The sequence below is a fragment of the Coregonus lavaretus genome (genome assembly GCF_964263955.1).
Source record: "Coregonus lavaretus genome assembly, chromosome: 16".
NCBI lineage: Eukaryota > Metazoa > Chordata > Actinopteri > Salmoniformes > Salmonidae > Coregonus > Coregonus lavaretus.
Genome location: NC_140003.1, coordinates 16,283,514 through 16,302,159, shown reverse-complemented (window position 1 = coordinate 16,302,159; position 18,646 = coordinate 16,283,514). Strand labels below are relative to the sequence as shown.

Genomic DNA, 18,646 nt, shown 5'->3' with positions numbered 1-18,646 from the left:
TAACTGAAAAGAATAATACATTTACAGGAGGTAATTAAACAATTACAACCTAAATTAAAACCAAATATGGCTATTATAGGCCTATATCTTTTTTTTGTAATTGGATTCTTAATTAAACAGCGTCTGGCTTAAGTAGGATATTATTCTCTAAAAATAAAAATACAAGGAAAGTCTACACATAGGTGATATCGATTAACCGGTTCTAATTTTTCAAAACAATTTTAATAACCTTTGAATGCCTGCTCAGGGTATGACGCAGTTAGTTTCTTTGTGACCTATATGACGGACTGGGAAACTAAGGCATTTGTGACCTATATGACGGACTGGGAAACTAAGGCATTTAATAATAATAAACTACAGCGCTAAACACACGCCTATTCTCAATTCAGCATCTCACATCGGTTTAACAGGTCTACGTTTTCAAATAGGTAGACTATGTGGATTTTTTACCCAGAGAAATAATAATGAATTGACAAACCAACAAGCATACAAAAACAGATGATTTGCTGAAAAAGACTACTAATTTTATTAAGAGCATGTAATTAATTAAACGCTGAATAGGCCTACCTAAATGAGCCAAGTTTGTGCACGTAGATTACTAAACAAAATAACGATGGGAGGAAAATATCAGACTATAGCCTATATCTAATATGCTATATATTTATATGTAGCCTATGTATATTTGTTACATGATGTTTCTTTCAATTTAAGCATCGATTTTTATAAATGAACCTATAATAGCCTACATACCTGTTATTTAACCCAAAAACATGCACATGTAGGGATGGCATAGTTTTTTTTTTCAACAATGAGAGCGTAAGCGCACATCCAAGGACATCCAACAACAGCATATCCCTACATCTGAAACTTAACCTTCAAGGTTGTAGGCCAAAACAATGCTTCAGGTCAACACTAATACGAAGATAATTCAAATAAACATTTGAGAAATCTAACGTATAAGCTCGACTGAAAGAACAGGGAGAAAGATGACAATATAAGGAATTAATTCGTTTTTACGATATATAGGTGTAGGCTACTTCAATACATGTCTAAATGGACAATAGCCTAAAATAGAATTTGCTCTCCAAAATATTTCTAAAGTTATAAAAGGCCTATACGGATATACATGCCAAATGGTCAATTACGCAAAAAATGCAGACATACAATATGCGTCTATTAAACGAAGAAAATGAAAACCTCACGTTTTAGGACACGTTACGAATTCACCAGTGTGCAATGTGTTGTTTTTAACTTCAGGAATACAACATCAAAACCATCCAGGTGTTCTGGCGGTGATTATAGTGTATTTAACAATTAAGCAAATAATTATGTGAAATGCTTGAGCAAATAATTCAGTAAAATGCAAACCCATGGTCTATTCAACATTTTAGGTTTAGACATCCCATTTTAAAACATTTTACCCTATCAGGGAACATCGGTTGAAATTATTAGACAACATATTTATTAGACAAGGCCTAATTGTCGTCCAAATCAAAATACCTAGTTTAATGCATCGGTAATGCACACGACAATTTAAGTCTAACCAGGGTTGATTGAGGAATCCAGATAGGTCATGGCCTTATTCCATAATTTATCAACAATTATTTCATTACTTTAGGGTTTGATTGGAATGGAAATTAAGTTTAACACAGTAATATTTCAAGTCATGTCCAATATATACCAGGGTTAAGCTGGATTTGGTGTCTTCTATAGGCCTATGATACACAAATCCACATATTTAAAGCTACTGTTTAATCCACTTTAAAATGGTGGCGTTAGGAACAGTGATGGTGCCCCTTTGATTGCAATGCATGGAATGCATGAACGAAACAAAGTCTGTTTGCTTATATTTTTTAAATAAGCTATTTTCCAACGTTTACCTGAAGGAAGCAAAGTCAAAAAAGAAAGTCAGATCACCGAACGTATGGTACATTCTCTCATCAAACCACAAACAAGAACATTACCAGCCTTTCAATAATATTCCAGACCACAGCTGTAATTCAACCTATGTGTGTTTTCATGAACAAACTCGGACCGAAACTTGCTACACGTCTGCCCTCGTGTGGTTAGAATAGGAACGAGCAGTCACCATGTCTGCACAACGTTTTTTCCCAACTAGGCCTATTTCTTGAACCAAAACCCCAATAAAACATGCCAATCAAAAGACTGACTGATATGTGTGTGTTTGTGACTGATTTCCTACAGCTAGGAATACAATTTGAATGATCAGATACACTAACATGTCCAACATGTCATGCCTATTAGACCTCCTAGGCTTACATTTTTCAGCGAAAAGAAAATCAATGCCCAATGCTAAAAGTGAAAAAGCATTGGTCACAGAAATATTTAGGCTTATTTAGGATGACACATGGTTGACTGGTTCACTATTAGTACACTGCAGTGCACTGCCTTGCTTTGTTAAATTCTAATACACGAGGGACCTATCCGTGGATTCGAATTAAACCATTGATTATGACAAATATTTTTGGTTTCAATGTTGTTAATTAAGCTAAACTATATTATACTCTTGTAAGACTGTAAAAGTCGTGCGTAATGCTACCACATCAGAAGATTGCGCATGATTTTATGAATATTGCATTAGGCAAAATGTAATGCAACATCTTAATCGGTTAATATATAGAAGACAGGTATCGACTTCAAACAAGAATTTGTATCCCTGTATCTGCTTGCTTTTCATACAGGAAAACTCAGTGCTTCGGAGCCATATTGGAATCCTGCTGCAATGCAGATATCATTCAGAAGGTGTCGTTTCTCAAGAGATCAGCCAAAAGGCGCCTATAGCCTACTTATTCAAAAAGGTGAGAGGTGACGACATTGACGTTATACGGGAAATTCAAAGGGAGGAAAGAACATTTGTTAATTCAATTAACAATAGGCTATTTGATACTAATCATTGAAAAAATTACAATAAATACACCACTTTTTTTTTAAGGAGCCAAATCAAATCATAGGCCTTGTACGTATGGGTTTTCTTCGCTTTTACGGTCTTGCCAATTTAAGTTAAATATGAAAAATATATACAATAAAGGCCTATATAAAGATATAGATCATTTTGGTCATACACATTTAGCTTTCCTTTAAACTCAATGGCTTGACAAGTAAACAGTAGCCTACTGCATTCTTCTCGACTATTTTGTGGTAGGGCCGCATTTGGAGTGGCCAGAGGGTCCAATAGCCCCCAATTTAGACATTTACAGCTAGTTTTTAGTATACTGTCTAGACGGTTCAAGGTTTAGCAAACCGCCTAAGTGTAAGACAAAATAAAGGGAAGAAAAGGTCTAGTCTAAATGTTGAAGTTGAAGCGAGTAAGAGGCGCTACTGGATGGCTACAATAACAGGATATTAGCTGTATAGTCCTGTGGCCTACTGATATAACTACTAGTGTCAGTGCAATTGGTAATTTACAAATATATCAATATCCAATATCAGATTGCTTTGACAAGAGCATCCCTATAGAAGAGTATTTTATGAAATTATGCCAAACTTTTTTTCTATGCCAAATGTGGATCCTGAGCTATACAAAATTAGTTCCTTGTGATTGCAATTATTTGAGGTAACGCATAACTACATTTGCCACGTGTACTTTATTTTGATACCACATAACCACAATATACATCACATGCGTCTACTAAATGCATACACAATTCTACTATTATAAATTACTTATTGTAGCCTACTTGATTGATTACTCTACGCAAAGTACGCGTTGCTTACTGCAATATTTTCGAATCCATCAAACGCCACCATGTAAACTTAAATAAATAAAAAAGACATACATAGCCTAGAGATTATAATTAATTAGCATAATGATATACAAATTGACATTATGACGAGGTCTCCTGGATGATTTCTTCACTGGTTTGAATCTTATTTTAAATAACAGGATTCATGTGTTCATTGAGGTAAGTATTTAAGTGGCAGATGCCAAGAGCCTTGCATAGATAGATCCAGCCTGTTTGCAATGTTCAGTATGCTGTGCGGTGTTTCACCTTCTGTTGTTTTGATAGATTATGAGATGCCGCCCCCCCCCCCCCCCCCCCCCCCAAAACTCTTTATTCAATCTGTTGTGAAGCATTTAGCAACTATTGACTCCAAATGCAAAAGATCAGAATAAGGGATTCCCAGTGAAATACTGAAGCCGGTCCCGGTTGAGCTTTTTCTCTTTCATTCTTCTGTTCTGGAACCAAATCTTCACCTGTCGATCTGTCAGGTTTAACATCCTTGACAACTGGAGCCGCTTCTCCTTGTTTATGTACACATTGAAAAAGAATTCTCGTTCAAGTTCTCGGATCTGGTATTTGGAGTAGGGGCATCTCTTTTTTCTGGACTTTGAAGAACCTAAACAAAGACAAACACTTGATTTACTACAAATATGTAGTACAATGTAGTTCAGATCAAAGTTGGTTCAATGCTAGTCATTAAAGAACATATAATTAACAAGTTAGCCGAGTAAAAAGATCATCTTCCAGCATGCATCCACAAACACACAGGCAAACACACAAGCAGATATGCTCGTGAGCGCGCGCGCGCGCACACACACACACACATTTTCTTTGAGTCCATGTCTATCCTACACGGCTATTCTCGAAGTTATAGGTAAAACATTATTATACAGCCGAAGAAAACCCCTTCACATAGCCTAGGCTTATTGCCTATGTAGGCTATCCTCTATCTCAAATATTACAGCATTGCCTACCTCCCTGTTTATATCATTATTTTATTACTTTGTAAATTCATTGTCATAAACAAATAGGCCTAATAAACATGCTTGCATTGTAATTTACACCATGCAAGCGAATCAGAGAACTTTAATTAATTCAGAAAAACACAACACATCAGAAATATTGCAGTATAGCTCACCTAAACTGCTTTCCCATCGTAAATATTTTTACAACAGTCAAGTAAATCTTATTGGGGTATATAAAACCTTTGCATGCTTATAAAGGGGCACATAAAATCGGACCGACAAAGTAGTGGACTTACTATAACCCCATTTAATGCTTGTACCTACTTGGGCCGTTGTTCTTGTCCACAGCGCAGTTTGATATCGAAGAATCATCTTCGTCTATGTCCTCAGTTGGGTCTCGTTTAGACTCCTCAGATGTAGGCCTATCTGAAGTCTGTTTATTACATGCAGCATCTCCGGGGAGACTGGAGTGTGTCTTTTGTTTTGAGTCGTCAGGGTTGGGCTTCTCAGAGTTAACAGTCTCTAAGAACTGGTCGAACCCTTGTGGAAGAACCCCATTTCGGCCGACATTGGTGAAGAAATTGCATGGCGAACTCGTACCGCCGTGATGGCCGTACAAGGAATCATTTTTGAATATCATTTCCGCCCTGTTCGACGACTGGATTAAGTCTCGGTGCATTATCTCGTCCGTTGAGTAGTAAGAAGCGTAATTGCCCCTGTAATGCCATTTGTTTGGGTGATCGAGTCCATAGTCCCTGAAAGCCACTTCTCGAACAGGTTGGACTTGAGCTATGTTGGAAGAATAAGGAAAATTTATTTGACACGAAGTAGTCTGGGGTAAAAACGAGGAGACTGAAGAAAAATCAGGCGCCGAAACGTAATATGTACAACTCGGTAAATACATATTTGACGCACAGTTGCCACGCTCATCGTACTCCGCCATCTCTCCCTTCACACTATTGCTATAGCGAAATAGAATTGGCAGCTCGAGTGTGTTAAACTTTGTCTATCTATTGCACCATAGGCGCGTGGAAAGGACCCGCGATGGAGAAAAAATCGGAAACGTAGGCTGACGTGCAATTCATCTTTATCGATTCTTGAGGTAATTGTGTCATGTGATCCGGTTAAGGAATTACCATATATCAATATCAGTCATTAAGAACTGTCTAGAGCAACTCATGTGAGCGCACACGACAGTTCATTGGTTGCCTGGGTTCAGAAGCAACTCCTATGTAGATCTGCTCTCGCCCTCGCGAAATAGACATTACTAAACAATCCCTGAGATATTTCATCAATGGGTTACTGCAATAGAATTCGAGTTATAGAATGGCAAACCCACAACTTTGTATGTATGCCATGCATGCCCTATATGTGCGCACTATTATGAAAGTATGCCATTTATGCATCATGGTAGTGGAATATATATATATATATTAAGAAATACTTGTTACACTGGCAACATTGTAGTTGACCTCCCCTTGGAGTCCAAGTTAAAGGGCACAGAATGTTCCCTCATGCACGGTCTATTTCGTATCCAAATCTATACTCACAAGTTTAACATTAGCCTGTAATTACGCACAAGTTACGCGCGTAATAACTTGGACGGATAGATACAACAAAAGTACATTTTTAACGCTCGTGCCTCAACAATACAAACGAATGCACAAAATGCACCAAAACATTAGTCTTCACAAGACTAATCTCAAATTCTATTTCATTATCCACATAGGCTACCAAAAGCAGAGAAAAGGTGAAAGGTAGAAAATAAAAACATGAAAAGAACGAAAACAAGAAAGAGAGACATATAAAGACCAAAGTTAATTATAAAGAAGGATTAGGACTATGTGGGGGAAATAGTTAGACTTTTCTGATTTTAGTATCAACTACATTTTGACTCACTTCCATTATATTTCCAGGCCCTATATTGTCTCTGAGCATTCATATTTTTTGTATTTTCCGATTTCAGAAACATATCCAGGCCTGACAAAGGGATACATGGAAATTCTTTACCTGGTTGTTCGCCCCAAATCCATAAGCCTTAATTTTCCTCTTACATATGTAATTAGTGGTTCTTCGGATAAGATCTTCCAAAATATAAATAAAAAATAGAAGCGTCATCAGCATGATTGGCTGCAGGAAGGCTTTGCACTGCCAAGTACAAAACATCTCTGCTGGCTTTGACCGTCTGCGGTCTGAGACGATGTGCACCAAGCAATCACCAATAACGTCGGCACTCAAATCATTTTATTGCACAGACAAAAGGAAGTGTTCTAGTTTAAGTGTATCTTGTAGCTGTTGGAGGAAAAAACACTTTGGTAGGTGGCGATTACTTTGTGCTTTAGACATTTTGAAACCGTAGCCTGAGCTAGGTCTAGCCTACTTTCAACAGTATTCTAGAAGATAGGCCTACAGGAGTTTAATTTTGAAGTTACAACATTTTTCACTTTAGAAATACATAGGCCTATTAAATAATACAAAAGAACGTGAAAAGGAAGTAAACGGTATAGCATTCAACATAGCAAATCCCTAACTAATTAGATCTATAATTGTGGGCCCAATGTCCCATTTTCCATTATATCAATAGTATTACTGCACGGATAAAAATCTACACACAAAAAATCTACATTTCTTTCGACAGGCCCAGGTTATTTTGTAGTTGAACAGTAACACAATACTGAATTATTATTATTATTTTTATTATTTTTTTTATTTTTTGGGGGCGCTAAAAGTAACAAGTTATATTTTAGCCCCTCAAACACACACGAAAAGAATAGTAGGCTATAGCATAATTAATCCTGTGTGTAACCCTGAGAACAATAATAACACATGATGTTTGAGCGTTGCTATTTGGACTGAAAAACTTGGCCCAAATGCAAATGTTTTTGTAATGACATGTTTTCCCCTCAGTCTCCCCGAAATGCGTTTAGCCCGTGTTATTTTTCTATATAGTGTACTACAATGAAATATCCCCAATCTTAGCTACATAATGAATGTGAAAAAACACTTGATTATATTATCATTATTTCTATTAACCTTGCAGTGAAAAAGAAACCTTGAAACACACGAGTTAATACAATGTTAAAAAGTCATTACGCACAAATAATTCCCCAAAACTAGGAGCTACACAATAAGCATAGGGTAAATTAGAGAATGCTGCACATGCTACCCATGTACTAACTATATCAAAATAACATTATCTAGTCCTATACTACCAACAGTAGCATAATGCAAAATAAATACATTTGGCAATGAACACAGGTTGGTTGACAACGCAACGATGAGTAACCTGCCAAACAGTCCTTGTGGACAAAATGGGCGATTTGGGCCTTGTTTTCACACCCGTCTCATGCGGATGTGTCATCAAATAGATTCCTTCTTGCAAATACCACGTCTCTAAAGCACACAAAAATAAAAATAATTGGATTGTTGTTGTTTCATGCAAAAATGAGTTTTTGTGCGTATTTTGCAATAGAAGATTACACACTAACTTGACCTTAACTTTGTTTTGGCGCCCTCATATCTTGAGAGCATGAGCAGACGTGATCTGGCAGAGTTCTCATAAAAATACCTTGCTGGACAAAAAAGCCACACCATTCCCCTTTGATCGCTTTAAGACAATGGGATTGTAAACTAGCAAATATAATTTCAGAGTCATGAGGTAAATAACGGAACATTAACAACACATGTTTAGCTATTGGCCATTCTGAAGCATTTCAAGCGCTTGTGTGCTAGCTAGCTTTTTTCTAACCATTAGGCCAATAGCCTCCTGCCTCCCTGATAGCCAACCATAGATGACAATATGTCCAGTGGTGTAAAATACTTAAGTAAAAATACTTTAAAGTACTACTTAAGTAGTTTTTGTGGGTATCTTTACTTTACTATTTATATTTTTGACAACTTTTACTCCACTACATTCCTAAAGAAAATAATGTACGTTTCACTCCATACATTTTCCCTGACACCCAAAAGTACTCCTTACATTTTGAATGCTTAGCAGGATCTGATATGGCAGACTCTAAACACAAATGCTTCATTTGTAAATGATGTCTGAGTTTTGGAGTGTGCCCCTGGCTATCCATAAATGAGAAAAACAAGCAAATCGTTCCATCTGGTTTCCTTAATATAAAGAATTTGAAATTATTTATACTTTTACTTTTGATACTTAAGTATATTTTAGCAATTACATTTACTTTTTATACTTAAGTAGGCTATATTTAAAACCAAACAGCCTACTTTTAGACTTTTACTCAAGTAGTATTTTACTGGGTGACTCTTTCTTTTACTTGAGTAATTTTTATTAAGGTATCTTTATGACAAATGGGTACTTTTTCCACCACTGAATATATCCTACAAACTACTCCCTAGAAAACCCCATAACCATTTCTAAATTTAACAATCAATGCATTCATGTAAGGTAGACTATTAAATGGAATATTTACAAGCAAACAAAACGGTAAAGATCATAGGCTAAAGAGTGAGAGCGAGCATATTCAGTAAGTAGTAAATTCCTGTAGTTTTTTTTAGGAATAGCCTAGCCTATTTGTGTTGATGTGCCGCTTGATCAAATATATAATACAAACATATAATCGTAGCAGTAGGAACTGCGTTATACTAAGTGGAATCCACATAGTCCTAACTATGCAGTAAATGATAGCCTACGTGTACGTGCTGGACAGATATGATGAAATAGTACCACAAGTGTTATAGTGGCATGTTGAGCAATTCATGTAGCCTCAACTGTCTACACAAATGTACACATGTACATGCATGTACATGTACACAAGACACCTAGTCATCGTGGAATTGTATGAATTGATGTAAAATATTAAACTTTTCGAAATAAGGATAAACTGATATGTTTCAGTAAACTGTTGTAATTATTCATAAACTGGACCCCCAATGCAGTTATAGGCCTATAGAGAATGCTATAGCCACCCAAGCGCTAACCTTTAAATGCAGCAGAAAATGGAGGATGCATTATGCACCATTATGCAAACTCAAACACAAACACACACACAAAATAAGACAAAAACAAATGTATTGTGTTGAATTAGATAGCCATGCAATAGACATGCAAGCAATACAAAAATACGAAATACAAAACACATTTCATGGTTCATTCTTCCACCGACAAAACACGAACTTGAGCTTGGACGAGCAATTCTGAAGGCCTAGTTGTAGGACTGACCACAGATATGAGCAATCTACATTTCTAACCATATCATCATTGTGTATTTCGTCAATACAATAAGCCTACATAACTTATACATGTATTAAGATTAAATTATAAATAACATTCATGTTGATAGCCCAGAAATAAAGAAAAGTAACGCTTGCATAGCCTACCTATATTAAAAACAATCATACATTGACATTGTCATACCTTATTATACGCTCAGAAATAGTGTATGGGTCATTGATTAAAATCATTAGGCCTAGATGTATCCTATTTACCTAAATCGCATGCTTAACAAACAATCAAAACACAAGTTCAATACGTGACTTTCTGAAAATAAATAATACTTTCTTCATCACCAACTAACTAATAATACAAGGCCAAAAGTAACAACAATTCACAATCTCAGTTGTTTGTATAACCATCCAAAATGTACAATAAATCGTTCTTAAAAATAAAATAAAATGATAGTCCTATCACTATATTGCCAAGATGAGCGGCTTAGGACAGAGGTTTGAAGTGGCTGCGCTTGTCTGAACGGAAGCCACACGAGATCATTATCAAGACCCAAGGCTCTCAGTACATGGAAAATGCATGCTCACGCATCATCAGCCTCTTCTTTTTCATTCTGCGGTTCTGAAACCATATTTTGACTTGTTGATCACTCAAGTCCAGTCTTTCAGAGAGTTCCTTCCTTTTTTGCCTGTTTATGAACTCGTTCATCATATATTCGTTCTCAAGTTCAGCAAGCTGTGGCTTTGTGTATGGTTTTCTCTTCTTTCTCGGTTTCACTTGTGAAGAGCACCAGGGTGCACCTGGAAAAAGAAAAAATACAGTCCTTAGCAACTTGTGGATACACTTGTGGATCTCCTACACTTTGTAAAAAAACTAAATGATATGCTCGAGAATCCAGAAGCATGCAGGCATGGTCTGCAATTATCATTGCTTAAACATCAAATATAACAAAACAAGAACTATGATTTGGAGCGGAAATAAATACTCTCGACATACAGATCAGAAAACGTTAGATGTTGCTTACCATGAGAAAAAGACGCTCTGGCACATGCATTACTTGAAGATGGTTGAACTGTGGCATTTGAATTGGCCGACTGCTTGAAGCCGGCAGCACTTGCCTGGTTGGTGAGATTCAGTTCGTGTTGTGCATCGGAATTATGTGACAGTCTGTCCAAGTTCGAAAATGCATATTTCGAGCTACCGAAACTGATAACGCCATGTTCACCAGAAAAGGCCTGCGCGTGTCTAGCAGGTTCTTCTGGCTTGTGGTTTACATCCTGAAAGTAGTATTTATTGGACTCGTCAAGTGGTCCCTTGTTGTGGTTGTTGGGATTAGTATTTACATGCACTGAATTGGATAGAAACGGCGGAGAGTAGCCACTAAAGGCGCGGCTCTGAGGCGGAGATGTGCACGAACTTGGGGAAGTCCACGGGAGCGAGCACACCTCTCGCCTGTTGTAGGAAATCTGATGCAGCCCGGAGAGATGAGCTCCATTGCCCCGCAGGTTGGAAAAATATAACGACTCCGGGGTAGGAAAATTCAACAGAGAACCAACATAGCCAGAATTCAGAAGATTTCGCTCACACATTTCCATGGAGCTCTCTCAAACGCTTCTTACAACCCTTTTTAGCGACTCCTAATGAATAAAGGGAAGGTAATTGTTGATTTGCTCATACAATGTCACGTGATATGCAAAACATGTTGTTCAGTCCCACCCTTGGCCTTAATACTGCAAGGCTAGATATTCCATAAGGTAATGTTATGCAAGAGTAAAATAAAAAATACATAGCCTATGTGAGAAATACAAATGGGAATTTTATTCTCATAGAGAAATTATATACCGTATAGTCAAATGGAAAGGTGTTGGTTAGATGGCTCTATCAAAATCAAAGAGACCATTTTCAATGCCAATATATTATTATAAGGTTTTGTTGCTAGTTTGCTAAATTACATTGTTATTATTGAAAAACAATAGGCTATATGTTCAATGCAAGACAATGTAATTTACGCAAAACATGCTCACGTTAAGAGATAATATAGCTAGTTAGGCTGGTCTATGTGAAGTTACTAAGATTTAGCTAAAATTATAAGGCAGCAGTGTAAAAAAACATTTCGATAAAATAACCAAGATTAACATAGGTCTATGGGTGGTTTGCTGTGAAGGCTATTCCTACAGCAAACTATACGGCTCATAAGTCATTGACGATTGACAGACGGGTATGGTTGCTACAAGCCCAATAACCATCACCATATTATAGGCTATGCAGTATTATTTTGCATACAATTTCAAAGCAATAATACTAATCCTACTAACGAACGATTCTTCCCCTATTCACAATTCATGGATATAGCCCTACACATACCTCAAACAACAAAAAATAGTTTTCTGATTCGAGAAATTGTGAATCCCCACTACAGTTTAGTAACAATTTAGTATATAGAAAAATAACACTGAAAAATAGGCCTGCAGTGTTCAAACAAAACGGTAGCCTCGCATAGGCCTACCTTTAAATGAATTGCTTCCGAGAAGACCACAGTATGATAACGAACGAATAACTATATTGGAAATAATAATATATAGCCTACTATACTCTTATTTAGCCTAACCTTTGTGCCATCTGAAAAATACAAATCATTTTGGGGCCTATAGGCTATGATTCATGTTTTATAAATGAAAATGTACATGAACGGATTTTTTTGTTCACACTTTTAAATAGTAGGCTATTATCTCTTGACAAATAGGCTACAGTAAAGACATTTCCCCTTTTGATACTTTTAATTAGCAACCCTGGTTATAAATATATAAGCAGCTGGATTAGACTAGCCTACATAAATATATATTTTTTATTAATTTCACAAGATACATTACTAGCTTCCTGATTCCTATAATACCGATATTAGCATAGCATGCTCTCAACAGTTTTTTCATACTGGCCCTTGACACATATCTAGATAATTCATCTTACCTAGGCTAATACTTCTCCTTTAGTTTTCCCAGCAAATCTAGTCAGTCAGGATCCTCGGACTCTAGAAATGATAATTGTAAACCCTCCGTCTCCGGAAAGAAAGGCGACAGCTTGGCCTCCCATCTTTTACGAGTCTAGTAAATTTAAGAATACCCTAAAACGGCATTCTTTTGAGCCACTCATACATAGAAAACTAACGACCAAAATATGTTTTATGCATATTGCAAAAGCCAACGTTTTACCAAAAGCGTTTAATATTGGTATAGTTCAAGGTCAATGTCCACAGAGCTCAGATTAAGTAAAAACAAGTCCAAGTGCATGTTTGGTGTGGTTTCTTGGCAGAGGCGATTGCTCGTTTATTAAAACAAAGAATCGCCTCTGATGGCCTTTCTTGAAAGATAATGCATACAGCTTTTGATGTGGGTGGATCACTCGTAAGATAATAGCCAACAGCACTAAAACTTAAGCTCAGACGTGTGTTTTATATGAACTCTTGTCGTTGGGTGGGTAAATGTTGTGCTCACACCAAATGGTAGGTTTTTATATTTTCATACAAAATGTCCCCAAACTGATTATGATTTTTCAGCATACAGAATAGAACGATTTTCAATAAACTTTGATAATTTAATTCGCAATAAAAATGCATTTCAATTCTGTTATTTTTTAAAAGAAAGTCCCTATCGTGGAGAAATTGCGTGCTGAAACCAGTAGATGGCGAAACAAGTCCATGAAACGTTGCAATATTATCATTAATGTGAGTGAGATCATAGTCTCTAAATGTATTTATAATAGGTCAGAATGAAAACGTATATAAAATGGTCATCAACAATGATCAGGAAAATGTTTTTATTGATTGATAGATTAGATTGATATAGACTTTAACATGAACAGTAGCCTACCTATAATTCCTCGAAAACTATAGGCCTTCCTTATTGACAAACACCCGCAGTTTCAGTGGAATTATGGAATTGGGTCCATCGCGATGGCCTACATACCGATATGACTTTCTCTTAGACCCTATGTGGTAGCCTATGTGTAATTAGTAAGACCTGATTGTAAAACATCTGCTAATTCTGCGTCGTGGAAATGTCTCATTTGAGTTGAATGTTTGCTTTATATCTGTTAGACAACATTCTCGTCTACAAATAAAACATCACTTTATATTTGAGATTCTATTCTCAAATAGGGGCCTAATCGCACAACCTTAAGTAGGCCTACTTGCACGTATATGGTATAAGTCTATAGGCCTATAGGACTGCATGCCCTCACAGCCACATTGCTAAAAATATGAATGTTGTAATACCATATATATGAGAAGCACAATTCATGTTTAAGAACGGACTTGATACGTCTTAGAAATATGAAGAAAAAAACAATGATTGTCTGAACAATTGTATTTTATTGACCCAATCATACCTAATTCACCATTTGCTTTGGCAAACATATATGTTACCTTATCAACACAAATTTGCGTAATTGTAGGCCTAAATGTGTGGCCACGTTTTCGAATAGGCGTTGACATTGAAACAAATGTGTCCATAAGGGAGATTCACCATTGAGAATGCTTTTTAGTCCAGGCCTAGGCTTAATCTTTGTCTGGGGAAACCGACCACAAATGTAGACCAATCTTCAAAATAAATCTAAGTGATATGCATATGTGATGTGATATGCATATACACTTGGAATTTGACCTACATAACCCAACCAAGGCCTATAAATTCAACAACAAAGTTTAAATAAAGAGCAGGAAAAATATATATTTTTTAAATTGCACAAATACAATTTCAGCATCAGAATATATGACAGCTACACAATAGACAGCAGCTCAATCTGTCAGTTAGCACACATTTTAACACACGAATATAAATATTTACCAAAATATTGTGAGACTAATACCTGAGACAATTCAACATTTCATAAACGGTGAAATGAAAAAATCAAGAGGAAGTTTCAAGGTCTCTATCTTTTGATATAAGCTTCTTGTCTTTGACACGACGATTTTGAAACCATATTGTTACTTGTCTCTCAGACAAGTTGGTGGAAGAAGCTATCCGTTGTCTTTTCTCCTTGGTAATAAACTTGCCAATGGTGTACTCTCGTTCAAGGTCCTTGAGCTGTAGTTTCGTGTAGGGCACCCGTTTCTTCCTCCCACGTCGGTGTAAAGTGCTGACATCTGGCTGGTTCATTACTGCTTCCTCTACACACGTATGGCACAAGAAGAAAGTTCATGTTTCGAGAAGAGGAAAACAATTTTGCCATGATATTACCACTAAACGTAATTTACAGTTAATAGTGTGGTCTTTATGTGTAGGACGTTTTCTGACACACAAAAAAACATAGTTACATCAAAAGTCACAATATTTGTTTAGCAGTTTTTTTTCTCAGGCTAATATATAGACTGTGTCTATTATTCTTCTGGAATCATCGGGTGGGCTAAACTGAACAAGTCAATTAAAAACAGACTAAGCATCAAGTGGGTGAAATAATAGTTAATAGAAAAGGTTACAGAAGATATAACCTACCTGTGAGGGATGACTTCCAGAATTGCGAGCCCTGGGTCTGTTCTCTGGCATAATACAGCGGATTGCTCCAACTATTAGCCCAGTTCAATTGCTGATAGTCCTCATGCCTCGGATCTCCAGGACCAGCCCTTGTTACAACAGGTACATCAATGTATCCAGGGATTCTTGGGTAAGGACCCGTGTAGCCTTGGTAAACATTACCAAAGTCTTTCAGTCTGGACTGCATTTCACTGCAGTGTATGTTGGAACTTGAAAACCCTGAGAAATGCATTGGTTTATCTGTGGAGTGTCCAGATAGAGACGCCTGAGAAGTTGGTTTCATCACACCCTGTTGGAATAGACGGCTGTCAGGGATGGTGCAACCATAACAACTGCTCCCCAAATGACAGCCAAAGGTGAGTGATCCATTTGTGGCTACTGTAGAAAGAGGTGAATATGGTTTAAGAGATTCTAAGCCAAGAGAGTTTGGTTTGTCCGAAATGGTGTATACCGTTACTCCTGGTACAGACCGGCTTGGGTGAGTCCCGGGAGCAGAGGAATAAAAACTTCTGCGATGGACAGAAGGGAAATTATCTCCCAAGCCCTCCATTTCAGTTTGACGAACTGCCAACGCAACTTCTCTCCATGAAAACCTCACATAGTCCCCTCAGATCCAGAACGTATTGCTTTGCAGTGCATGAATGCAAACCAAGGATGAAGACAAATAACCCTTTCGTTTTTTTTTGCCTGACTGATTACAGAACTGTGACAACTAAATGTGGTTGGTCGGTTGCTTTCACGTGACATGCAAATATATATGGCTAATGGATCATCTGAGCGCTAGGCTATTGCGATTTTGTTTTTGGCAATAATGTTTGTAAAATATAGGAGAATGTAAAATATATAACAGCCTAGGATTCCAAAACGATCGATGAAACAAAAAAACGGCAAGACATTTGAATATCAAATAGTCTATGCTTATAGCGTCAAAAAGTGTCTTCGTAACAATGGTTTTGTATTGTTAACAAATGTTACAATAGCCTATTTTTTTTGTATCAATGTCAGCTTTTATTTAACTGAATATATAGGCCAACAATTCCACTTATAATGTTATCGTTGCCAACTCCTGACTTCGGCTAGATGTTTCCCCACGGGTGAACCAATTCAATCATTTTCACGGATGAAATAAAGCCTAAATTGAACAAAAGAACAAAACCAGAACATAAAAAAATATACGTTATTGTCTGACAATGTATGTCTGTATAAATATGCCCACTTGTTAAACGTGCAGGGAGGCATCTACATTTGAAAACTGTTGCAGGCTTTGTATCGACTTCCTCAGTTATTGTAGAAATGTTTATATCAACCTATTTGCATGTAATTATAATGAGAAACGTCACTATGGTATATTCAACATAATTCCATAATTTAGCAATATAGGCCTTAACACCTTTTTAACTTCGTGTTAAAAAAGAATGAATGATTGTTGGGACAAACTTTAGCCTACAATTATCACATATAGGCCTACACATTTATACCACTAATAATATATGTTTAAAGTGGCTATTGGATATCGTTTTTTTTTCATTTTTACCTACTCCACAAACCATGGTGCCAACATTTGATTGAAATAGGAGTCCAACAAGAATATTACTCTACCACTCTTCTATAAATAGGCCTATATTCAAATATTTTAGTCCTAAAATCATGTCGTTTCAAATAATTATTGAATCCTTATACAAACCTTGACATCCATGTCACTACATAATGAATAATCAGCATATAATTTAAATTAAGTCTTAGAATTGAATTTCAGTAGAAACCAGTAGCCTAGGCCTAAGTCTGCTCAATGTTACACCAAATATTTATAGTCAATATCAGTAAAGACACACAACTGATTCAAAAGCCTATAGACAAAATAGCACACCATGGAAACACTATTGCACTTGAACATCACTCTTGAACTTGCTGTCTGCACGTAACAATGTAGGCCTAATGGTAGACATTCCCCCCCCCAGGTAATGCCTGTGGACACACAAAGTTGAATTTTTCAAATAAAGTACACTCTTAGAAAAACGGTTATTTGGGGTTTTATATAGAATCGTATGGTTATTTTGACGAGATTAAAGAACCCTTTACTAAAAAAGGTTATATATATTAACCTGAAGGCAAAGAAGCTTGAGGGTTCTATCCCTACCCCAGAGTGTAATGTGGATTTTAGCCAACAACAGCTAACAAAAGCTAACACAGTCATGTCAAACTCCGAAAGGACAGCTAACTAGCTGCCTTTTCACTTGTTTTGGCTTTTTTGCATTGACGGGTATATCCATATTGATGATGCTGCTGCATGATTTCGCCTGGTCAGAAAAAAGGCTAGCTGTCTCGGCTGGACACCTGCAGGGGGAGATCGAAATCATATTTTGCAACAATGTTGCCGAGGTCAAAGTGGCAAACAGCAAGGTTCATACAAACCTCTGCTGTTGCAAACTAAATGCTACCTAGACGCAAGAGGATATAATGCGTTTAATAAAAGTATACACTCTTAGATAAAGAAGGAGTTCTATATAGGCATCAACTGCTATTCCAGCATGAAGACACAAGAGCAAGGTGGTTGCAAATACCCTACCAATAAGCACGTTATTTTTCAATGAATTAAGTTAGGCAAAGTTGATTATTTAATTGAAACATATTAAGCCATAATCATATGATGAACTAAAGGTTAGATAGATAAGGTTATTTCAGAATCCGCTAATGCTAGACAGGAAAAAGTTTATGGGATATGCTACTTTAATTAGCCACTTTAGAAGATAGCTAGCTAACTAACTATTACAAATAAATGTACATGTTTGTTATTGAATATGCCAAATAGAGCTATAGACTACAGCCTGACATTGGCAATTAGCTAATTGTTACTTTATTTCAGTATTTCAGTGTTGAGTCAGATGAGGGGACTTGTTTCATGAAGGCATTAGAATACTGTTGCTGACCTCTGTTGAATGCACATGGTGGGCAGTGGGCTGACTGAAAGAAGGTATGGAGCTATCTAAATTATTTATAATAAATTATTTATAATAAGTCTTGGTGATTCAATAGCCTAGTTAATCATTAGCCTACATTACTTTTGAAATACTATCTATGTTTTGCTGTCTGGCAGTAACCCAACTACCAGAGGTAGATTATCTCTCTTTCGGCTGCTGCTGACAACAACTGCATTTAAATTGTTCTTCTACATAATAATAAATATACAATATCTGCGTAGCATTTTGCCTTAATTTTAGC

General features: G+C 36.6%; 3 protein-coding genes across 3 annotated transcripts; all 3 read right to left on the bottom strand.

The window, feature by feature from the left end:
- Positions 1–4,126: 4,126 nt before the first annotated feature.
- Positions 4,127–5,824, bottom strand: hoxd11a (homeobox D11a; the record flags this gene model as incomplete). Its single annotated transcript, XM_084179108.1, has 2 exons — positions 5,033–5,824; positions 4,127–4,359 (listed from the first exon to the last, which is right to left on the bottom strand). The coding sequence occupies exons 1-2, from the start codon at positions 5,649–5,651 to the stop codon at positions 4,127–4,129; spliced, it is 852 nt and encodes a 283-aa protein (XP_084035234.1). The 5' UTR covers positions 5,652–5,824.
- Positions 5,825–9,730: 3,906 nt separating this feature from the next.
- On the bottom strand, positions 9,731–11,494 carry hoxd12a (homeobox D12a; the record flags this gene model as incomplete). Its single annotated transcript, XM_084179564.1, has 2 exons — positions 9,731–10,699; positions 10,924–11,494. 2 exons carry the CDS (start codon positions 11,492–11,494, stop codon positions 10,461–10,463), a joined length of 810 nt encoding a protein of 269 aa, XP_084035690.1. The 3' UTR covers positions 9,731–10,460.
- Positions 11,495–14,803: 3,309 nt separating this feature from the next.
- Positions 14,804–15,977, bottom strand: hoxd13a (homeobox D13a; the record flags this gene model as incomplete). Its single annotated transcript, XM_084179527.1, has 2 exons — positions 14,804–15,063; positions 15,389–15,977. The coding sequence occupies 2 exons, from the start codon at positions 15,975–15,977 to the stop codon at positions 14,804–14,806; spliced, it is 849 nt and encodes a 282-aa protein (XP_084035653.1).
- Positions 15,978–18,646: the final 2,669 nt, after the last annotated feature.